Here is a 22,339-nt window from a genome sequence, read left to right as displayed (position 1 = left end):
GTGTATTTACCCTGCCGCCATCAAGCACCCATTATAATAACACAGAGAGCAGGATAGAAAGGGCAGCTTCATCGCTCCTGTTGCAGGACCAATCAGGACAGCGATACCTGGCATGATGTTTTCTACATGTCACAATGAAATTTTACTCCAATGAAAGTTAAACTTTGAAAGACTGGCAGGCAAACAAAGCTGTAGACTATCAGTAGGCAAGACCAAGGTGTATGAGCAAAGCATGCAGTTTGTGCTTGGCTTTTGTAGCAGAGGGCTGATTGCTAGATGACTGGCATGTAGGTTGATTACTGATTACTGTGCTCAGAGAGGGTGGGCTGAGATAAAAGAGTGAGAGCAGAGAAACAGAGAAACCAAACCAAAAATGTGACAGACACACCTCGGTCAAGGAAATGTGGAAAACAAGAACAACAAAAACATTTGGTTCCATCTTCACAGGAAACATTAGTGGTTGAATAATACTGCACGAGTCTCTCTGATCATTTTTTGAATCTGGAGGTGTCTGGGAGAGAGATATCTGTCCTAGATAGCACATGGTCAGCATTGTCATATTCCAAAAGGAAATTATTACTTATATTAATTTTACCATGAACAGCAAGAGGTAAAATGTTACACGGCATATTTATTAGTTTTATATTGTGTTTTATTTATATTTTATATTGTAAGTAATAAACGTGAAATGCTAACACTTCAAATACTGTACTCTATCCATCATTTTCCTGCCACTTATCAAGGCCACAGGGACACCTCGGCATTCCCAAGTCAGCGTGTCCTGGTCCACCTGCTCTGGACACAGCTGAAAGACCTCACCTTGACGAACCAGATGCTCGAACCACCTAATGTGGCTTTTTTCAATGTGCAGGAAACATGTTTTAATGTAAGAACTGATCTGATTCTATCTTATCGTGATGTGTTAGTGAGGCACATGAAACATGATTTGGGCCACTGGGGGGAAAAGTGAGGGTGCGTTTTGTTTTTTTCTGAGATGAATTCTGAAAGAGATAAAAGTCAGAATTCTGACTTTTTCCTCAGAGTTCTCGACAAAAAAGGAAACCCTCCCTTTTCCCCCTCAGACGTTTTGTGAAACTTGAGATTTGAGAGTGAAATGTTTCGAGAAATGTTTCTTAGGAATTCTGAAAAACTACAAACGAAATCGGGTTAACAAGGTTAAGACTGATTATGCTTTTCCAAGAAAAGTGACAGATTCAACAAAAGGACTTAGGATACAGAATTTGGTTTCAGATAATAAAATTTGTACTACAGTAATTCAGACAAGATACTATCCGGTTAACTTGCGCTGTTCCACCAGGAGATGGCGGAAGCAGACTTTAATACGAGATCTGAGCTTCCTTCCACTGTATTCAACTGCACGCATCCATGCGGTCTGAGGAAACCCAAGAGCGAGCGGAACAGTCCAGTTATCTTGTATCCTGATTGATAGCACCCTTATGAAACGTTAAAGCCAGAAATACAATGTGCAGGTCTTTCCGTGTTCATTTCTAACTTTAGGAACCGGATTCATAAAGACACTGTAAGATGCGCAAAGATGCCTTTTGTGTAATCCAGCCTCCAGCACTTACACAGCCTCCGCAGGGCTCGCTTCCAGCAAACAGCAAACGGAGCGTTTCTCCCCCACCCAACAGGTAGCTGCGTTTAATTGGATTTTACAGATCATATCGAGGAAAAGGCCACTGGCTTCCAAACCAGTCTCTTTTTTGTTTCCCACCTCCACTTTGAAACAGGACCACGGCTTGGCAAGGACCCGAAAGGCGTCATGTGACTCGGCATCTGCTCTCAGTTGTGGCAAGATAACAACGCAGAGAGGGAGAGAGAGAGAGTTGAGGAGGAGCTTGCAGCTATAAGATTACCTCCACTCACCATCAGCACCAAAACTTGCATCCATCCTTGTCTCGTAACAGCGCGCGCGCACACTGGCGTTTTTATTTGTTTGGTTGTTTCACCCCCGTTGGGAGGTGCACAGGTGCATCCCACGGTTAAGACTCGCTCTGTGCTGAGTTGATTATGGTCACAACCCCCGCGGTGCCAAGGTGGAGCCACCGCGCGTATCTCGAATCGGTGCGCTTCTCCAGGGGCTGGGATGCGCACCGGGCACCTCTCGCTTCCTGCCGAGTTTCGGGTCTGAGCAGGAGTCAAGCGCTGCCCCAGGGCGCAGAGGCAGGAGGACCCAGTCTACCCGGAGCAGGATGCCAGTAATGAGAGGGCTACTGGCCCCGCAAAACACCTTCCTGGACACCATAGCCACCCGCTTCGATGGCACCCGTGAGTAACAAGCAGGAGCTCTCTGATGAGCTCATTATCTCGTGGCTATTACACGCAGTTAAACCGTGTTCTTGATAGAAAACAACGGTGCAATATTAATCTTTATGTGACTGATATACATTTAGGAGTATTTTCCACGTATGCAACTTTAAAAGTAAAAACAAATATGTGCGCTTCTCTCCGCCACATGTATCCGTCTAAATAGTGACGTGCTCTAGGAAAACGTTTTCTCAGAGCCACTGATGGAAAATTTGCGTGATGGCTTTAAGTTCCATAGTAACAGTTTTAGTCTTATACTCTTTGCTTCTAAGAAATGAAGTGGGATTAGTTTAATTCAGTTTTATTTCGTGCTGTAGTTTTTTCTATTGTGGACACTGTGTCCAAGCTTAACTCTGTGTCATCTGCATGTTTTAGTGATGCAGTTTTAGCAGAAAGGTTCCCCAGAGCGTTTGCACTTCACACCCAGGATGAGCACACGGGAGTCCTGCCTTAGTTTGATCTCTGTCATAGCACTCTATTCTGTTCAAGCACAATAGAGATGCCGGGGAGAGAGAGGAGGCAGGATGCACAGGCCAGTTATTTTTTTCTGTCTTTGGCAAGAGTGTCTTGTGAACAGATGCAATGAGCAGCCCGTGTGTGTTTGGGCCCATGCTGGGTAGGTAGGCGGGTGAGAGATTATATCGTGTTTGGGGTGTTCAGTTCTCCCTTTTTTTGTTTTGTTTTAGTTTTTTGCATCAATTATTCAGGGTGATTGGAGTTTATGTGAGACTGTGAGCGGTGGTGAGCCAGTGACTTCAATAAACCAGTTATGTGTGACAGCGGGATAGAAAAGATTATGGGACCAGGCAGGGAGCAAGAAGCTCAAAGGCAGATCCTGATCTCAATCAAGGTTTTTCTAACTCCTCTCCCTTCCTCTCCTGTTTGGACATTTAAAATCTCTCACTTTAAAGTATACACGAGTCTTCATGAAGTGTGAGAAGAAAGGTTACAAAGTCTCCTAGCGCTGTATCGTGTAGCTCCACATTATTCATAGGAAACACTTAGAGCACACGCAGGCCACACATTGGCTGACACCGAAATTTTAAGGACTCCGCTCACGCCCTCGTTGTCTAAAGAAGAAATAGTCTAAGTGGAACTGTTTCCCTGTGAGCGGCTAAAACACAGGCCTTCCACTTGCCGAGGTGCTGATAATTACACATTTCCAGTCGTACTGGTGAAGCCATTGTAATTAACACGAATGGATGTCAAGAATTCATTGTGGCCTTTCTGCCTGTCAGAGGAGCTTGTGGGAGGCAGGGAGGGCAGGATGGGAGAGTGTGTGTCGCTACTCCTGTGGAAGAGGGAGACATTTCAGACGTCTAAATATAAATCCATTTGGGTTCTGGCTGTGACACAGGTGCAGATATGTGTTTTTTTTAAACGGTATGGCATTAGCTCCTCATTAAAACCGACACTGGTGCGAATGGGAGAAGGCCACCCAAGCGTCTCTCTGTAGAGGTGATGGAAGCTTTGTGTCTGAGTGAATACTGGTGTGTTGATGTGTTTCTGTGAAAAGCCATTTTGTTGGGAGCTGAATTAAATGGCAATAACAATTACTTGTAAATGCCATTCATCCCTGCTAGAGTGATATCTGAAAGCACTTTATTTTCTGTTGTTCAAGACTGTTTGCTTTGTGCGGCTGCACCACTGTTTTAGCAGACTCCGTGCCAAATGTGGCAAAGCCACTAATGCACTTCCAGTAGTCCCTTCAGTTCAGAGCAGGAAAGGCTGTTGAAGACACACCCTGGAGAGAACGGAAAGTGTACATAGCCAATCCATACTGGCCTCACTGACAACACAAAAACCTCTTTGCCACAATTTTTAAATTTGCACAAGTGGAATAATTTTAATGTATTGTGACATTGGGCATAACAAAGGCTGGTAGGTAAACAGTTTTGTGAGGAAGCAGCATGTATAGAGCCAAATGCTCTGGACAACCCTTGTTTTTTGGACACCTTGGGTTTGGCCAATTACCTGCTTTGACTTGGTTGAAAGAAATGTATTGCTTGCAGATTATCGTCTCATGGCTGAACGCTTAATAAGATCAGTGCTGCACTAGGCCCATAATAATCAGTCATTTCATCGACAGGGCTCTTCTACATTGCCGATAGAAAATTTGCATATGTTACAATAGGAGAATGCCCAAACCAATAAAAGGAATGACTGCAGTTTTAAAATCTAAATCTGCTGCGCATTTTAATGTAACATGATGTATGACACAAGCAGGGCCGGATTTACTTCATTTTTGGGACCCACTTTTTTAAGCAGGTGCTCTTATCAGCTTGGCTAGATGAAGCAAAGTATTTTAATATGCCAATCTGCTTCTGACAGGTTCCAGAAGCAGATATGTGATTGTTTAAACAATCAAGAAACGTAAATCGATTTAAATAGGAAGCTTTGAGATGTGAGTCGTTACCTTCTTTGTCTTAAATGTACTCCAACCTTTGCTACAGTACGTGAACAAGAACTGTATTTAATGCATCCGTCACATTACAGCTGACTGCTTAATAAAACCGGCCTTTGCAACAGGTCTGCAACAGTTAGTCAGTTTACTGACTGGTCTCTTGACAGAGGATTAATTGTCCACTTTTTCAATAATCAGTTAAATTGATCTAGTTATTCATCAAACTCATTGGGATCAACCCAAAGTTTGCTATTATATGCTTTTAAAAAAAACCCTCTAATTTGAAGATTTCAACTTGCTTAAAAAAAAAACACTTCTCAAAATTTTTCTTACAGTTAATTGAAAACAGCAAATAAAAAAAACTTGCAGGCCCAATCTTCACTCAAGACAGTTGTTCCATTCATTTCTATCTGAAATATTTTACTGATTAGCCTCACATAACAAAATTGAGCTACTTCATCCAAAGTGTAAAACAACAAGATTTTGTATACTTTAGGTAATTTTTGTGCATTTGACACTGAAGATGTGTTGCTGATGTTCTCGTCTGCTGGCAGTAGATGAAGGAGTTCAAACAATTAAAGAGACAGATTCCATCTAGATATAAGAACAGACATGATGTCACACACATATGGGCTCGAGGTGCTGCATCCCACTGCAGACATCAAAGCTTCTGAATCATACACTTGGAGGAAGGTTATTATTTATAGACCACTGTCGTGGTGAATGCTGTAGCCAACAGCTCTCAAACAGCATGACGGAAAGAACATACAGAGTCACACGTTTTAAACACATTTGTCAAATGATCTGTGATTTAATGTTTGTTTTTTCATTTTGTCATTCATGGATTCTTGCAATCGTTATCATTGAGATTTTTTGGAATTTTTAATATAGAGAAATCATTCTGGGGGAAAGTGGTGAGGAAGAATATGGAAGGAATTAGTCCTCAGCATAAACCTCGTGCTCGGTTCAATCAATGTTCATTTGCTGCAGTGCTCCCTAGAAAAGACGGCAGCTGTGTGGGACTGAGTCAATTGGTCCTATTAATTGAGTGGGTCTTGGCTTGGTCTTAATCAGGTTAGGCCAAGAGCTGTGCTCATCACATGGACTTCCTGGTCTGGCACTCTGCATAAACTGCCAGGAGCCATGCTAACATCCTTACTCATACTTCATTCAAAAATCCAAAAGGAGATTACGTGCATGAAGAAGGACAAACTATCATACTGTCAAGAGTAGAATTTCTATATTATTTTAAAAACAAGGTGCACTTGCTGTGTTTCCCAGATAGAACCAAATAAAATAAGTTGCAAATCAAGACTTTACAAATTTTGCACTAATGTCAGCATGGATTTGAAAGTTTTAAATCAATAAAAGTGTCACTTGGGCTGCTGACAAAATCTTCTTGTATCATATTTTAGTTTAGAAGATAGAATATATAGAATTATTATGTTGAACATGTTATGCACACAATACTGTCTTTGCAGCAAAACCTGTTTGCTCCAGTCACACAGAAATGAGGTATATTTTCTCACTTTCTCACTCTAACAGCTGAGACAAGTGTCAAATTATCTGACAGTCCTCTCTTCTCCACCCATCACCCCTCGCTTCTGTTTCTCCTCCTTCATTAGTTGCCTCCCACCTTCCCCTTTTGTTTTTCACATCATATTTTTTACAGGTAGGTCCATGTGCATACGTGTAAGTGAGAAACCAAGTGCACATATCCTCAAACCTACAGGCAGGAAAACTTCACCGTGCCCGTGTTTGTGTATCTGTGTGCCCGCTTATGTTTGACAAAACAGATTAATGGTGAAGCGTGATTGTGTTTCGTGTGTGTTTCCCCTGTGGCTTTTTGTGCTTAACCCCCACCCCCTTCCTGGTCTTTTGTCAGGCAGGAATAGATGTAATGATAGTCCTAATAATGAGTAGCCTAGCCTTTGTCACTTTATGGTATTAGCAAGCTGCACTCATTATATTCTACACCAAATAAAAAGACTGAAAATCTACATTAATGCTGCAAGCTCCACGAGGCTGTGTTTAGGCACAGTGGTAATTTGAGCTAAAGCGGATGTAAATAACTGGAATGTGCTAATGTGTTTCAGATGGGTGCGTCTCAAATGTCATACTTCTGCACTTGTGCTAAATGCTGTGTAATACATGTACTTGGATGCTAAAAAGAAACCTGCACCAATTTTCAACCAGTATGAACTAGCTAATAGTTGTTATATCTGTTAACTTGCTAATATTTAAACATATTTACCAGGCATTCATGTAATTAATTAACTAATGTGTTGTGCTGTTTGCTTTTTATTTTCGTTAAGCTGTTATCTTCACTCTAGAAGAATTTTGTGTCATTTTTGGTCCAAGGTTTGGCATGCAGTTGACTTTAATATTCAGATATTACAGTCATCACTTCTGAAAGTGTTTGAGACAACACTAGCCTGTCAAACTTCAGACTACGCAGTTACTGCAGAGTGTGTAAGACAACTTGGTGACACCCTGGTGACCTCTGGTTGCTAGGGGAAAATATGTATTTTTCCATTGGTTGGCAAGTGGTTGGTAAGTATCGCTGAGTGAAATCTGCCATATCTCAATGCTACACCAAAAACCTTCTTGCGATTGCTTTGGTTGGGATCAGAGTGTCACAGTCATCCTTAGTTTGCATGGAAGATGACAACTTGTTTGCGAGCACTGCCTAACTTATCACAGAGGAGCCCTCTTCACAGTTTTACTACCACTTAGCAAGTCGCTGGTAAGTGTTTGCAGTCTTCCATACAGACTATGGCCGTCTGTGACAATCTGCAATTACAAGGAAGTTTTCGGTGCAGCAACATCTGCCTGTTTGCAACATCTGCCTGTTTGCAACCAGTTTCACATGGGGACACCAAGCAACCTCGTGCAAGCATTCAACAATCGGTCAGGTAATACAAAATACACACTTCTTCCTAGTGGGTGGTTACCAGGGGTTACTGATTGGTCTCTAGGCCTGTGGGAGGCTTTAGCAATCAATTTTATTGCAACTGCCAGCAACCTTCAGCAGCTGGTTGCAGAATACAATTTTTTCCCTACTGATTACAGGCCTGTGTGACTGGGGCCATAGCAAACTAACATTTACAATGAAATCTAGCTGTGTGCTTACGTCAATAAGTAGATCTTGATGGCAAATCTCTGACCCTAATTTTTCCACAGGTCTCTTCACCTTTAAAGGGAGTTTGCAAAGTGTTTCTTTTAAGAGGGGTGTTGTGATTCACATTAAATACATACGAAATTATTATATTCACAGCAAACAAGTCAAGAAGTGCTTGTCTAGGGAAATCTAAAAATAGTTCAAATGTACCAAAGTAAAGCAGACTCTCTCCTTTCATGTCAAACTGTTCCCTCATAAAGCTTCTCACAGTCCTACTTATATACATCTTTTAAATTACTACCATCTCGACGCAGTTGGCTATTGTCTCTGAACACAGAAATAAAGCAGCTGCATGGGCTATGCACTGACAGGGGAATGTCCCGTTAATAAAGGCTGGAGCTTGTCAAGCTGAGAAGCCAGCAGCTTGCAGCTGGTTTTGCTCATCTGCATTGTATGACAGGAAATGATGCAAGATTAGCGTGACAGGCAAGCTGCGGGTTCTTATATAGCGCTTTTCTACTCTATCGTGAGCACTCAAAGCGCTTTACACAAGTTGTACATTTGCCCGTTTGCACAAAGTGCTTCTGCAAACTAACAATAACTGACATCCACATATGGATGCACCAGAGAGCAACATGGGGTTAGCATCTTGCCCTTACTTGGCATGCAGACTGGAGTAGACTGGGATTGAACCACCAACCTTCTGGTTAGTATGTGACCTGCTCTATCACCTGGGCTACAGTCTCTACTTTAACTGGTCTGAGATCAGTTGTGAGCTGTGCTTGAGGTAGCATTAGCAAAAAACCAAGCACCCATTTAGCTTCGTAACAAATACGTTTTCTCTTATTAACCAGCTTGGCTAACATACATGATTGAATGTTTTTACTCCAGAAAAATTACTTTTATTATTGATATTTTAATACAAGTTTTATGTGTAGTGAGGTGTTCATAGGATTTTATTGCTACGTTTGCTAAAGCAGTCATTCTAAAAATGTCCTCCACCAGTCCACGAAGCTGGCAGAGTGGTATATTTTTATTCTGGCACATTTTATCTGGTTAAAGAATAAAGGAAATGTAATTTTAATTTGATTTTGTTAATATCTTTTTTTTTTTCCAGAATTTGCCTTCCAGTAAAAAATCTGAAATGGGACTTTTTACAATGGATAGAAATATTTCAACTCTATAATAAATTGGATAAGAAATCATTTGAAACTTTTTACTTTTAGATCAAGGATTCTTTTACAGGAGTCTTTAATATCCAGGATGGGTTTTTTATGGCAGGTGACTGATCAACATGTCTAGTTTTTAGACATGTTGATCAGTCACCTGCCAAGGAATTCTTAATAATTCTTAATAATTGGCCGCTTAAAGTGATCATGGATCTAAATATAAGTCTATTTTAACTGATAAACTGTTAATGTACTGTAATGCTATACAAGTGAGAAGTGATTAACAGAAATGGTAATCAGAGTTAGCAGTACGTTAAATGAAGTGTTAAGTTTTATCCGATTTTGATCAGCAGCACACATGAAAATCAAAAATCAAAAGAATTCAACAAGTAAATTTTTTGTTCCTGAATGTAGTGTAATTGTGCTGTAATATGCATCTTGTTATTAGAGGTGAAAAAGGCAGAAAGGCACCGGAAATGGAAACAAAATAAGCAGATATCAGATGGGGGTCGATGGGTGGGTGATGAATGTGGTCTGAGTACCGGCATGAATAGCTGCAGATATAATCAAAATACAAAACTGTAAGGGATATCTGGGTTAAAGAAGACATATCCCAAATACTAACAGTATTATGTAGAAGGCCATTTTCATTTCAGGGAGAGAAATAGTGCAGTTTTGTCAAAACCGCTGACGTATCTCGCTTACGCAGGAAATGTGCTTTAGTGGCAACACATCATACGTCTGTCCTAACTATTTATTTTCCAGCTCAAAGGGTTACAGATGATTTAACAGAAACCACACTCGTTTTCTAAAACTAAGAGCTAGTTTTTAGTGTGGGAACCTAACCAGTGGGTAGAAGTTAAAATAAATTAAAAGTGAAAGTAAAGATGGAGTGCAGAAAAGTGAACCAAAGTGCAGGACAATAGCATAACATGTACAATGATCATCTGATGTTTCAGATTTTTTGAAAAATATGCTGGATGGTTGAATAGCCTACTGCAAAAGAAACCTATGTACTGGGTAAAACAACAAAAAACTAAACCAAACAAATATAGAAAAAATCCTGCACCTTGTAGCCCTCCAGCATTGTAAGACATGTAAAATGGGATTGTTTTCTCATGACCAATATTGCAGTGACCCGCATGTCAAGGCACTGGCACCAGCAGACACTTTGTGTAAGACGGTGGGACAAGGGCAAAGGCTTCAGGTGACAATGAAAACAGATTTACAATGTATGGTAAAACCTTTGGAAGCTGTTTGTTTCTCTTCACATTGTGCTGCCTGTATAAATACAATAGTAAAACACAGTCATACTACACTTGCTTTGTCAGCTCCGTGGAGCATAAGGAGAAGAGAAATAATGAAAGTATCAATTAAGTTTGCTCTTGAGCTCATTTATAACCTCGAGAGCTCTCGGTAAAGTAAGCACATCTCCGTCAAGAGCTCATTTCATTATTTCTGAATTTAACAGTCTCCTTTTTCCACTCACGCTGTGCCTGCAGTCAGATTATGAAGTTGATAATCAATGATGAGAGAACTTGGCTCTGTTACTGAATAATGTTTTTGACAGATGGATGAGTCGCACAGTTCAGACAGCAGAAGGTCTCAGAGCTGAAATCATAGGATCTTCAGGTGGTTTTGGTTTTCTTAAAAATTAATGGGCATGCTAAAATAAAGTCCCTGCACTCTCTGAAACTCACTATTACACACATAAGGTATCTGGCTGCAGTATGCTGTATTTTAAAAGGCTGTGGGTGAGTCTCAATCAATAGATACCCAAACAGTCATATATTATTTACAGCAGCTGTTTGTTTAACCCCCCCCCCCAAACCAGAGCAGTTTACTTAGGCAGCAGATAAGAAGAGGACGCAGTATCTTATGAAAGCAAAGTATGCAGTGGTTTAAACAGGATTCCTTAAATACTCGATATATAATCTATATACCAGTATATAAATCGTGTGTTTCATCGTATGAAAAAATAAACAAAAGCCACGTCGTGCCGCTATTAAAGTTGCCCCTGTGCAGTTTTTCAGCCCTTCTAGACCTTGTTCAGTATATCTTAGATATGTCTCTATTAAAGATAAAGACCTATTTATTTCTATTTTAAAAGCCTTTAAAATAGAAATATAAAAATTTCCCTTTAAGGACAAAGTAATGCTTTGAAATTCATTTGAATTTGAAATTCATTTGGTAGAAATAAGCCGAGATCTGGCATGTCCATTGGGATGCAACAAAGAAGAAAGATTATTTATAGCATTTCTCTTTTTATTCGGCAGCATGCACTAACCGCAAAATATTTCACTGATAATGGTTATTGTAGTTGTATTGTAGTCTTTATTGGCTTTTTCTATTTTGAAAAATCAAAGGAAACTTTGAAAATTGGTTTGGTCTCAAATTAGATAACACATTATGATAAGCATTAATATAAATGGCAAATTAAAACATGGTAAATAGACTGGTTCTTATATAGCACTTTCTACTCCACTTGGGTGCTCAAATCGCTTTATACAGCATGTCTCATTCACCCATTCACACCCATTCATATGAGCACTTCTTTTTACATCTAAGTGCTTTCTATGTAGCATTCACACTCCGATGAACGCATCTGGTGCAACTCGGGATTTGGCATCTTGTCCAAGGATACTTTGGCATGCAGACTGGAGCAGCCAGTGATCGACCAAGGTTCAAGGTAGGGGAGGGGGTGCTTGAGCCTATTCCAGCTATCATAGGGTGAGAGGCAGACTGCACTCTGGTTAGGTTGCCGGTATACCATAGGGCCAAGAGACAGAAAGAAATTCACTTTCAGATTTTTAGGCAGTTTAAAAATGATGAAATAAGTTTTGTCTTTGGACGGTGGGGGGGCTCTCATGCAGGCAGGGTTAGAGCATTTGAACTTCACACAGAAAGGGCCCAGCCAGTAGGTTCAAACCCAGACTAGCTGTTACGTGATAGTGCTAACAACATATCAGCTATGCTACCTTTATAATATTTTGTATTTACTAATCATCAGTAAGGTTATAATATATGTTTATGTGAGTAATGTGTACAAAAAGTAATAATTTTATTAATTATCATTTAATGCAAACAAATCGGGGAAATGAGAGTGGGGAAAGTAGAATTCAATACTAAACATACAAGACAAGGGTTAACATTAAACGGCATAATCGCAACAGGTAAAACAGGGACAAAGGCTAGACAAGTTAAAAAGAACACAAGGAAGTGGAAACTACCAAACAAGGAAATATAAACTCAACTATGGATAAAGCAAAACCAGGAACCAAGGATTCAAAAACCTCTAGAAAGATAAAAAATAAACAATAATTCCAAGCAGCTATAAAGAGATAACACAAGATAAATACAAAGAAAAACATGAAGTAGAAAAAGTAAACGGTAAACTAAGAATGGAACTGAACATAATTAAGGATAATTAAGAATCTCGTTATTATGGGATTAAGGAGTAAGTAACCAGTATTTAGGAGTCTTAAAAACACAAAACACTGTTTCAGAAACATGACATTCACACCAGAAGGTTAAAAAGTGTTCAGCTGTTCCCTTAAATTTTTGAGCAGTATATTTGATCATAGCTGATAAGTGACAATTAAACTTACTGTCTGATGACACTGGTGCATCTACTTTTGTATATATTATGTATTTGTTAAGGATTATTAATGGTGTTTGCAAACCCCACACTATGCATACACACATACACACACACATACCTACATACACCATGATCATGATGCTGTAAGGCTATGATATATTAGACAACTGAACTGTTAAGTGTTCAAATACTAACAACTATGGGATTTGTGTAAATATTTGTATACACCATATACACTGTATTGCAAAACATATTCACTTGTCTGCCTTCACGTGTATAAGAACCGGATGAGGAGGCCTGGCACTCTTCACAGTCTTCATTCATCGCAAAGATGCTCTGTTAGGTTGTACAGGACTCTGTGCAGGCCAGTCAAGTTCTTCCACACCAAACTTGCTCATCAATGTCTTTTTGGATCTCGCTTTTTGTACTGGTGGCATCCTATCATGGTACGACACTAGAATTCAAAGAGCTCTTGAGAGCTACCCGTTTTTTCACAAATATTTATAGAAGCAGTCTGCATGCAGCATGTTGGCGCAGTGTCTCGCAGCAAGTTGTCTGTCTGTCAGTTATGTGTTAGCCCCGTGACAGGCTTGCGACCTGTCCAGGGTTCACCCTGCCTCTCGCTCTAAGACAACTGGGATAGACTCCACAACTGGATTCAATGGTTTGAATGGGTGAGTGAATACTTTTGGCAATATAGTGTAGATTTTTACACTCACACTGACCCAGTCAATGTCTATACAAAGTTTCATCAAGGTTGGTCCACTCATTTAGGAGGAGATATGGAACATACATACATAAATGGATACATGATATCCAAGGTGTTTATTCAAAGCTGCTGGTGTCTCAGAGGTGCAAGGTGCCATTTAGTACTGGTCCTACGTCATGTGTTGTACCTCTATGATACCTGTCGCCTTGCTAACATATTTTTTCTAAATCTAACCAAAACCTTTGGTACCTTAGCCTTGGTTAGTTAGGACTAATCTAGTCCTAGTCTTAGTCCTCATGGAAAGATGTGAGTCAACACAAAAGATATCTTTATTGACTTTGTCTTTGTTTTTTCACCTGTAAACATGGATGCTTGTCTTTGTTGCCTTATCTCTTAGCACCAGTAGCAACATATAGATCCCAAAGTACATTTTCAGATGACTGACACAACCTATCAGCAATCTAAATACCATGTGACCTTTCTACTACCAGTGAAAAGGACCCTTTATAAATGGGCTTTGTGTCTGGTCAGAGCGGCAGTGCCTCTTGAAATGAAGCAGAGAAAACAAGTGTCAAAATGTTAGGTTGAACTTTGTCATCTCTTCTCCTCTCTGAATTATTCAATTTTACGTTCACCCACTTCTTACAGACGAGCAGACCTGTGTTAGCCTTTTACTTTAGGGTTGTGAAAAGCATAATAGGAGCTGCTGAGTTGTAGTGCGATAGAGAACACACCGTGACCAGGTGAACTGAATGTCAGATTGGCTAAGGGAGAGAGAAACATGTTTAGAAAGCACAGACAGGTAGAGAAACAGACAAAGCTAGAAATAGACAAGAAGCCAGGTGGTCAGCGCGGATGTCACCATGTGTGTAAGAAATGAGGGAAGAAAAAAAGATGAGTGCGCAGGAGGAGAAGGACAGAGTCTGGGACTGTAATGGCAGTAAATGAAAGTGATGAAGCCAAAGCGACAGGGGGTACAATTGACTGCTTTGAAGTAATATGTTCCATTAGGAAACAGATGAATCTGAGCTCTGGCTTTATTAGACCCTGGAATTTGCAAAGCAGCAGATAGAGCAGCTATTACATCGTCTTCAAGATGTATCCTAGTAAATGTTCTTTTCAGTATCACCTTGTTTAACAGAGTATCAGCTTGATTATGTGTTGTCCTGAGCTAATTATTTACAGCAGTGCACTGTTTCCACAAAGTCACATTTATATTGTGCTGCTTGCAGTAGTTGAGCAATGTATTGCTGTTTATTCTCTGATTTTTATAAGAACTACTGAGTGTAACATAAGAAAAGACAAATTATGCATTATTAGCTTTACCAAGGAGCCCATGTTTGATTGGTTGATTTTGTCTGTTAGCAGGATTGCTGCTGGGAACGGTGGAATAATTTCCCCATAAATACCAACCCGTATTCCACATACAGCCTAACATCAAACTAAAACTGAATGCTCAACAGGTACGACCCAAATGAGAGTTTTGATTTGATTCCCACAAAGAGAGCTGGTGATGTTTCTATTTATTTATTTTTATTTATTACCTCTGGATTCTTGTGTTGAATGACTTCATTTAACATCTGCATTGTATCCTCATAGCTGTCCTCTCTTTCAAAATAGTAACTTTGTAATTGCGACATCAAAGTTTAGCTAAAAACACATTGTTTCCCCTTTTCACTGAACAGGAACAATGCAATGTTTGGCATTCAATATGATTAAAATCCACATATTTTCGTATTCAGTTTGATTCAGTTTTATTTCTGTAATGCCTAATCACAACAGTAGTTGCCTCAAGGTGTTTTATATTGTAAGATAAAGACAATATTAGAGAGTAACCACAACAAACAGATGACCCCCTACGAGCAACACTGGGAAGAAACAAATGGGCCATTTAGTTCCAAGTAGGGAAATTTGTATTCCTTATCATATAATCAAACAATCTGTTTTAGAATTTTCAATATATTTTTCTGTTTTGTGACATTACCTCTGTGCACAAAACAAGATTTTCAAGCAGCCTTCCTGGTACCCAACCTAATCAATTAATTCTTCACAAAGCGACCCCTTTGTGAAGAGCTGACACACTGACTTGGACTTATCACCCAATATCAGTTGCAGCAAACCTCTGCAGTCAGTTTATGCCAGTACAGGAGCAGGCTTTTATAGCAGTATATTGGTGCCTCCATCTACAAACAGTTATCCATATACTTTAAGATGCAGAGTGTGGCGTGAATGAGGCAGGGCGATTTCACATGTTGGATTTCAGAGCCATTTTAACTGACGCGGTGGCAGCTCGCAAACTGCCACAACAACAACACCACAAACCCTAATTCCCCTTATTTATGTCAGCGGGCGTAATTGCGGATGCCGCGCAGGTGCGTCCGCCTTCCCTGCATGACACCACAAACCACGCCCCACCACACAGTGAAAATCAGATTTTTGTTTTTTAACATTTTGGTTTTGTATAGAAGCAAAAGCACTGCAGCTATACAGTGATTCCATTTCTGTATCCACCTTAACACAGATACTGTACTTCATCCAGTCATTTGCATTCATGTGTGAAACTCTGAGTCAGATTTGAAACAGCAGAACAAAAAAGAAGATGCAGTCGGCTGCTTTGAACTAGATGCCAATGCTGTGTGATGGATGAGTCACTCCACCAGCAACCTGTACAGATCAGAAATGTTCAGCATGTTCAGATTTTAACCTGCTGACGTGGAAGACATTGCAAGTAAAGAGAGCTGGTGAAGCAGACATGCAGTGCGTAACAACATTATTTCTCTGATATTACAGAGCCACTTGGACTTCCTGCAGACCCTTAAAAACTACTTAGGTCTTTTAAAGACTGAGTCAACTCTGTCTTTTTCTCTTGGGTTTTGGATGATGTGTTGGATGTCGTGTGGTGTACATAAGTACAGGTGAAGCATGATGTTCCAAAGGGTATGTTCTTGTGTCTTGGTCTGAAAGGGAAAAGAAAAAAAGAAAGCAAATACACACTATATAGCACCTATAGACACACAGCTCTCTTATAGGCACATGATTTTATGCAAATACATGCAAAGCCAAGGGCAAGCAGAAGACAGAGTCACAAAGACATTTATAAATGGAGAAAGGGAATTCTCTGTAAGGATCTAGAATCTGTCCTGTTAGAAATATGAGTTACTTGGAGACCAGGATCATCCTTCAGTGCTAATCCTATATCTAAGTTTTCTGAGGTTTAAACCAAAATTTTCTTAATATTAATTTCCAGTTTTCTTGACTAAAAAAATTTGAGTAATCTCTAAAAGGCACATCCAAACATAATTACTTAGGACAACCCGTTTGATTTCATCAGTATTGGGTTTATGTTTTGACATATACGTCCATATCTACAATGATTTCAACTCATTAAAGAAAGCGATCTTTTCCTTTGCCTGTACTTCACTTCTCTAAGACGTATGCTGATAGTCCTTGTGCTATCTTGCTCACAAACCCCCTTTTTTGTTTCTCCACCCTGACAGAAGAATTACCTCCAGTAAGAATACCTCTCTTGATAAAATGGCAGACACAATCACAGTTTTAAGTCTGATGTTCAAGCACATAAGCGCAAAAGAGAAAACAGTGTCCCATTTAAAACTTCCATCATTAATCTGGAGATATGAAATGTGTCATGGCTGTGTGAAGGTAGGCAGGAATGGTGGACCCAAAAGCTGGACTCGCGGAGGCAGAGTGAACTCAAAACATCCATCCATCCATCCATTCGCTTCCGCTTATCCTTTTCAGGGTCGCGGGGGGCGCTGGAGCCTATCCCAGCTGTCATAGGGCGAGAGGCAGGGTACACCCTGGACAGGTCGCCAGTCTGTCGCAGGGCTAACACATAGGGACAGACAACCATTCACACTCACATTCACACCTAGTGGCAATTTGGATTATCCAATTAACCTATCCCCACAAGTTGCATGTCTTTGGACATGCGGCTTTATTGTGGGGTAGCAGACAGAAGAGAAAACTAGCTAAACTGGGAAAGAAAAACTAACAGGCAGGCAAGTTGGCAAACAAAATACAGTGACGTTTGAGGGACGACGCAACAACGAGCAGGGGCAGACACAGACACTAAATACAAGAGGTGATCAGGACTGAGAGGAAACAGCTGGGAGACACGGCTGACGCTGATTACACAGACGAGGCAGGGAGAGCACAAAGCTGAACACACTGACATAAGGCGCAGACCTACAAAGTAAAACAGGAAGTACATGACAGACACAGAGATCCAGATTATGACACAGAACTTAACAGAAACAGACTCATGAGCAGACATAATAACATCATGGACAGAGACCAGGGCAGGCACAGAACAGAAACCTAACAAATGGCAAATCTTAACGGAAAACGTAATCAGAATAAACAAGAACAGAAAATAAAGAAACACAAAACACTGAGTTGTCAGACTCAGGACCACAACAAAAGGTCTCAGAGTGTGACAATGTTGCCCATAATAGTAAATTCAAAAAAGAAGCCAATGGATAATTGCAGAAAGCGGCAGTTCCTCTAATGACCAATCGAGGCTGGCTCCAAAACCTGTGGCTGAGCTTTTTTATACATTATAGACTTTAATCCAGGTGAAGCTTCACATTAGGAGCATGGCTTCTTTGACTGACAGGTGTGCCAAAACTGGCAGCTATGCTGATTTTAATGATCATTAAAATCTTTTAGTTTTTACCAACATCAGGTCAATGAATTTAATTCCCATCATCCTCAACTGAACAAAAGCCCTCTTCTGTTTTGGAGACCATGAAAAAAGATGAGCGCACTGAGAGTGAGGTGAGGGAGGTCTCTGTCGGTGTGTGCTGCAGCACTTTACACGGTGCTGCAAACAAACGAGGTCATCATCTCCATGTCTTGGGCCTAGAAAAACACAAGTGGAAAAATGCAAATAAAGGATGAAGTAAAAAGGAATAAGCATAATGGAGCACGGGGGAATTGTCATGTAGGTGATAGTGTTTTAAAAAGGTGCAATCGTGTGTATGTAAGTTATTATTATTATTCAGATTTTTCCATGTTGTTTAGCCAAAGCCCATAAACACAGAAGCTCTTTGTGCAGTCAGGAGGCTACTTTAATCTTTTGTTGTGGTTTACATGTGTGGTATATGCCTAGCTCTGCATAGTTCTGATTGAAGTATGAGAGGATGTGCTTAAAGGGTAAGATACAAAGATATAGATGATGTGGATTTGTCAACAAAATAAATTGCCTTATTTAATGGAAAAATGTTATTTAGTTATTTGAGTCAGTGGTGCTACAAAGAGGGGTAACTGGTGAATTTTATCCACAGTAAAAGGCACATCTGGTCAGAAGAGGTCTTTCTTAAGTAGGAAGAGGTGTGTGCGGAGGAAGATTGTGGCATATGGCTAAGAGGAGAGTTTAAAGGTGGTGCAGGGCAGTTGGAATCTGTTTAGTCAGTCAGTCAGTCACATAAACACTAAGCCAGAGCCAAATGACCCAAACAGGACTTGGCAGAGAGAGCCTGCAGACTGTCACTCTACCTCAGTGAGGATGCTGGAGACGGCCCTTTTGCCACCGCCTCAAAGCACCATAGATTAAAAAGGTGCATCCCTGATTTGTGTGCGGACGATAAGGTGCATATATTATTCAGCATGCGTTCATGTCCATTTGTTTGTTTTTGGATTGGTAGATGACCATTATATTGCATCATTAGTCCCTCCGCTTCTCTCCAGTTTGCCATCTCCTCCTGCTTTTGTGTAATTGTGGCAAATATTGACTTTGGAGAAGGCGACGGGCCCATCTCTTTTCCAGCATCAAAAGGCCGGTGACTAAGCAATGCTCCAATAAAGAAAAAACAATTCTGCTGTCCGTGGCAGGGTTCTGGGAGTGGCAGCTGGTCAGAGAGAGTCTGCTGTGAAAAAACAAGTGCGAACGCTTTTACGAGGCCCCAAGATGAACTGAGCCATTTCTTTTGCCGCTGTCTTTGTGTTTTTGTGCATCTTCTTTTGAGTTTTCTTTTCATTTCTAACTATGTATTGGATGAGTTAGATATAACGTCTATAGTGTTGAAATATAGAAGGATATTTGTTGAGGAAACGACACAAAGATGCTGCTCAGTTGCTTAAGTCCTCAGTGCTGTCTGTTGGTTGGGAGTAACCTGGAGGTAGGCTCGCTGTGAAGGGGCTTCTCTTGGCAAATGCTCTCTAGATGCCATTAATCCCTCTCCTCTGAGTGTGTTTGAACTCTGAAAAGCAGCCCAGCTCACATAAGGTGTGAACCCAAAGGACAATACGGTTTCATTTGTATGTTTGTTTGCGCCAGAGTAATATGTGCAGCAGAATATATAAATGGATGTATTTTAGTATTCATGGTTTGGTATGAGCCTGACCTCGGCAGGTATTTGATCTTATTCCTTTTTCATTCCCTTCTTATCCCGGCCTGTCAGCTGCAGGGAGATACAACAGAAGGAGATGAGTGACTGTACGCTTAGCTCCACAGCTCTCCTCTGTCAAACTAATTGGCTCTACATGTGAATCCAGCTTTGTTTGGCTGCACATTGTGTGTGTGTGCATGTGAAACTTGTCATGTATTGCATTTGTGCCTTCGAGTCATTTGCATTATTACCACCTTTCTTAATATAGCCTGCCAGAGTCATAAGATTATGCAATTATGGCACTGTGTCAAATTGATGAGAGAGAAGTTTATGCATGACTCTACCTCAACCACATTGTTCAAGTGCCATGGGCTTAGTGCACTTTCAGTCAATTTGATTACAGCTTGATAATTATGAATATGCCAAACATGATGGCGTGTGAAGAATGCTGTGGAAATGAGGAGGAAAAGAGTCACTTGGTTCATTTTCAATGGAGCTGAACATTTGAGCTTTCTGAGGGGGAGAGAGGGTGGGACTGGCATTTAATTTGAGTATTGATTAAATATGTCCTTGCAGGTGCATAACAGCCCAGTGGAAGCAGGAGGAAAGAGGTGCATTGGACTCTGATGGAGGGTAATTATGGTGTTTGTTGTGAGCAGCAAATCTACAGTAGAACGGCCAAAAAACAAGAGAATCAAGGTGTTACAAAATGGCCCAGCCAAGGTCTAGACCTCAACTTAACCTTGAAATGGTTTGGCAGGACCTTAAGAAAGCTATGCGTAAACAAACGGATGCAAACCTTAACAAACCAAAGTAACACTGGAGTAAGTCCTACACAACAGTGTGCGACACCGATAAGGTTATTGATGCTAGATCAACGATCTACTTAACCTTGGCGTGTATGTGATCACTTTTGCACATTACTCTATGTCCACTAATCAAGTTATACAAAATCATTCATCACTGAATGTGACTGGTAATTATATCTGTTTATGCCAAAGTGGGAAATGTATAAATACCCCTGCGTCTCAATCTGTGTGCAGAGCTGTACATGCTAAACTCTGGTGTTCTGACTGAGCTGACACAGAATTAGTAATATGTGCGAAAGCTATCATCACATTACCTGTTGCCAGAGCTAAGAACATCTCTAGAGGACACTATATGGACTGTGCTGTTTATATGTAATGGTGTAATGTTCACTGTTAACTAGAGCAGGGCGATATATTGCCAAAAATATTTATCATATACATTTGAAAATTTGTGATAATGATATAACTGACGATATAATTGATGCAAGACAAAATACAACTCCACAACTTTACTAGCGCAAAAAACCCATCCATTTATTTTCACTTAAACAAGCAGCTGTTTTTTATGTGCATTAAAGCTATATAAAAATTTAACAGTGCAAATGCAAATTCCGTGCTGAAAGTTTAATTAAAAGGCATTTCCAGTAGAAATGGGCTGACATATCCTGAGCATAACCATGTCCACTAAAATTAAAAAGAGGTGCTTTGCAACATGAAACTGCAGTGTGTCAAATAAAAAAGTCAAATACGTATTTTTCCTTATAAGGTGCACGGGATTATAAGACACATTAAGCGAAACAATGCAGTCAGATAAATCAAACTTTATTCAACTCATTCTTCTTGCTTCCTCCACTTCAATATTATTGAATATTGATTCAATAATCCTGTATTCTATCACAACTGCTCTATTCCCATGTTGTTGCAGTATATTAATGACTAACCTTGTATTGTGGATGGATTATCTCAGTTGTTCTCCTGACTGAAGCTTGGTCCGTTTACAGCATCCTGCCATGAGATTGTATTTGTCTCTAACCATGAGGAACCTTCACGTTAACTTTTATCGAGTGGAAAAAAGTTAGCGTTCATCCTCCAGCTTCACTGTTTATGTTATGTTAACATAGCTGTGTCGCTAGCGATCACACATCATCATTATATACCAGCTAGCCCAACTTCAGTAACCCTACAAACATCACTCTTGTTTAGTTTTCTTTCTTCATTTATGTTGGAAGTGATAGCAGAGCTGTACGTTTTGATTTTTTCAGATAGTTTTTTCAGTCAGAACATGCTATATCATGCTTAGGTAACTAGCAAAACTAGCGAGCTAACTTCTGCTAACTTCCTGCTAACTTCTAACTCCATTAAATGTAATAAATTCTGTTTTCATGGATGCCCGGATGTTAAACTTAATTGTTACACCTGGTACAGCAGCAATGCTGATCATTTTATCAAGGATGAAAGAATTTAGACAGTTAACTCAGTGATGCCGCAGTGTTCGTTCAAATTGGAACATGAAGCAGACAAAGTTTTGGACCCAGATTACTCCCAGATTTACGAGCCTCTTAGTCTTAAAAAAAAGAAAACAAGCTTTAAAACTAAAAGAACAGAAAAAAAGAAAAACGTAAGCCTTTCAATAGTGGGAAGGAAAAGAAACTCACCCGTGGACTGTGATATTTTATACCACAGCACAGAGAGTTCTTCACATCCTGACATGACATTATTCGTGTGTGGAGTTTGCATGTTCTCTCTGTCTGTCTGATTATTCCAGCTTCCTAGCACAGTCCAAAGACATGTTAGGTTAACTGGTGATTCCAAATGGTGTGAATGTGACTGGGAATGGTTGTCTCTCTC

The 22,339-nt window shown here is 40.2% G+C and overlaps 1 protein-coding gene across 1 annotated transcript in view; it reads left to right on the top strand.

The window, feature by feature from the left end:
* Positions 1 to 1,957: 1,957 nt before the first annotated feature.
* The window catches only part of kcnh3 (potassium voltage-gated channel, subfamily H (eag-related), member 3), a 186,148-nt gene continuing 165,766 nt past the window's right edge, over positions 1,958 to 22,339 (top strand). The window contains exon 1 of the mRNA XM_085248833.1: positions 1,958 to 2,289. Coding sequence (XP_085104959.1) covers positions 2,214 to 2,289 — 76 coding nt within the window. The 5' untranslated portion in view covers positions 1,958 to 2,213. The remainder of the gene's footprint in view (positions 2,290 to 22,339) is intronic.

Source organism: Mchenga conophoros, linkage group LG16 (assembly GCF_057382185.1).
Source record: "Mchenga conophoros isolate Kocher_MC1m ecotype Shallow Benthic linkage group LG16, M_conophoros_male_GT1.1, whole genome shotgun sequence".
Lineage (NCBI taxonomy): Eukaryota > Metazoa > Chordata > Actinopteri > Cichliformes > Cichlidae > Mchenga > Mchenga conophoros.
This window is presented reverse-complemented; position numbering and strand designations above follow the sequence as displayed.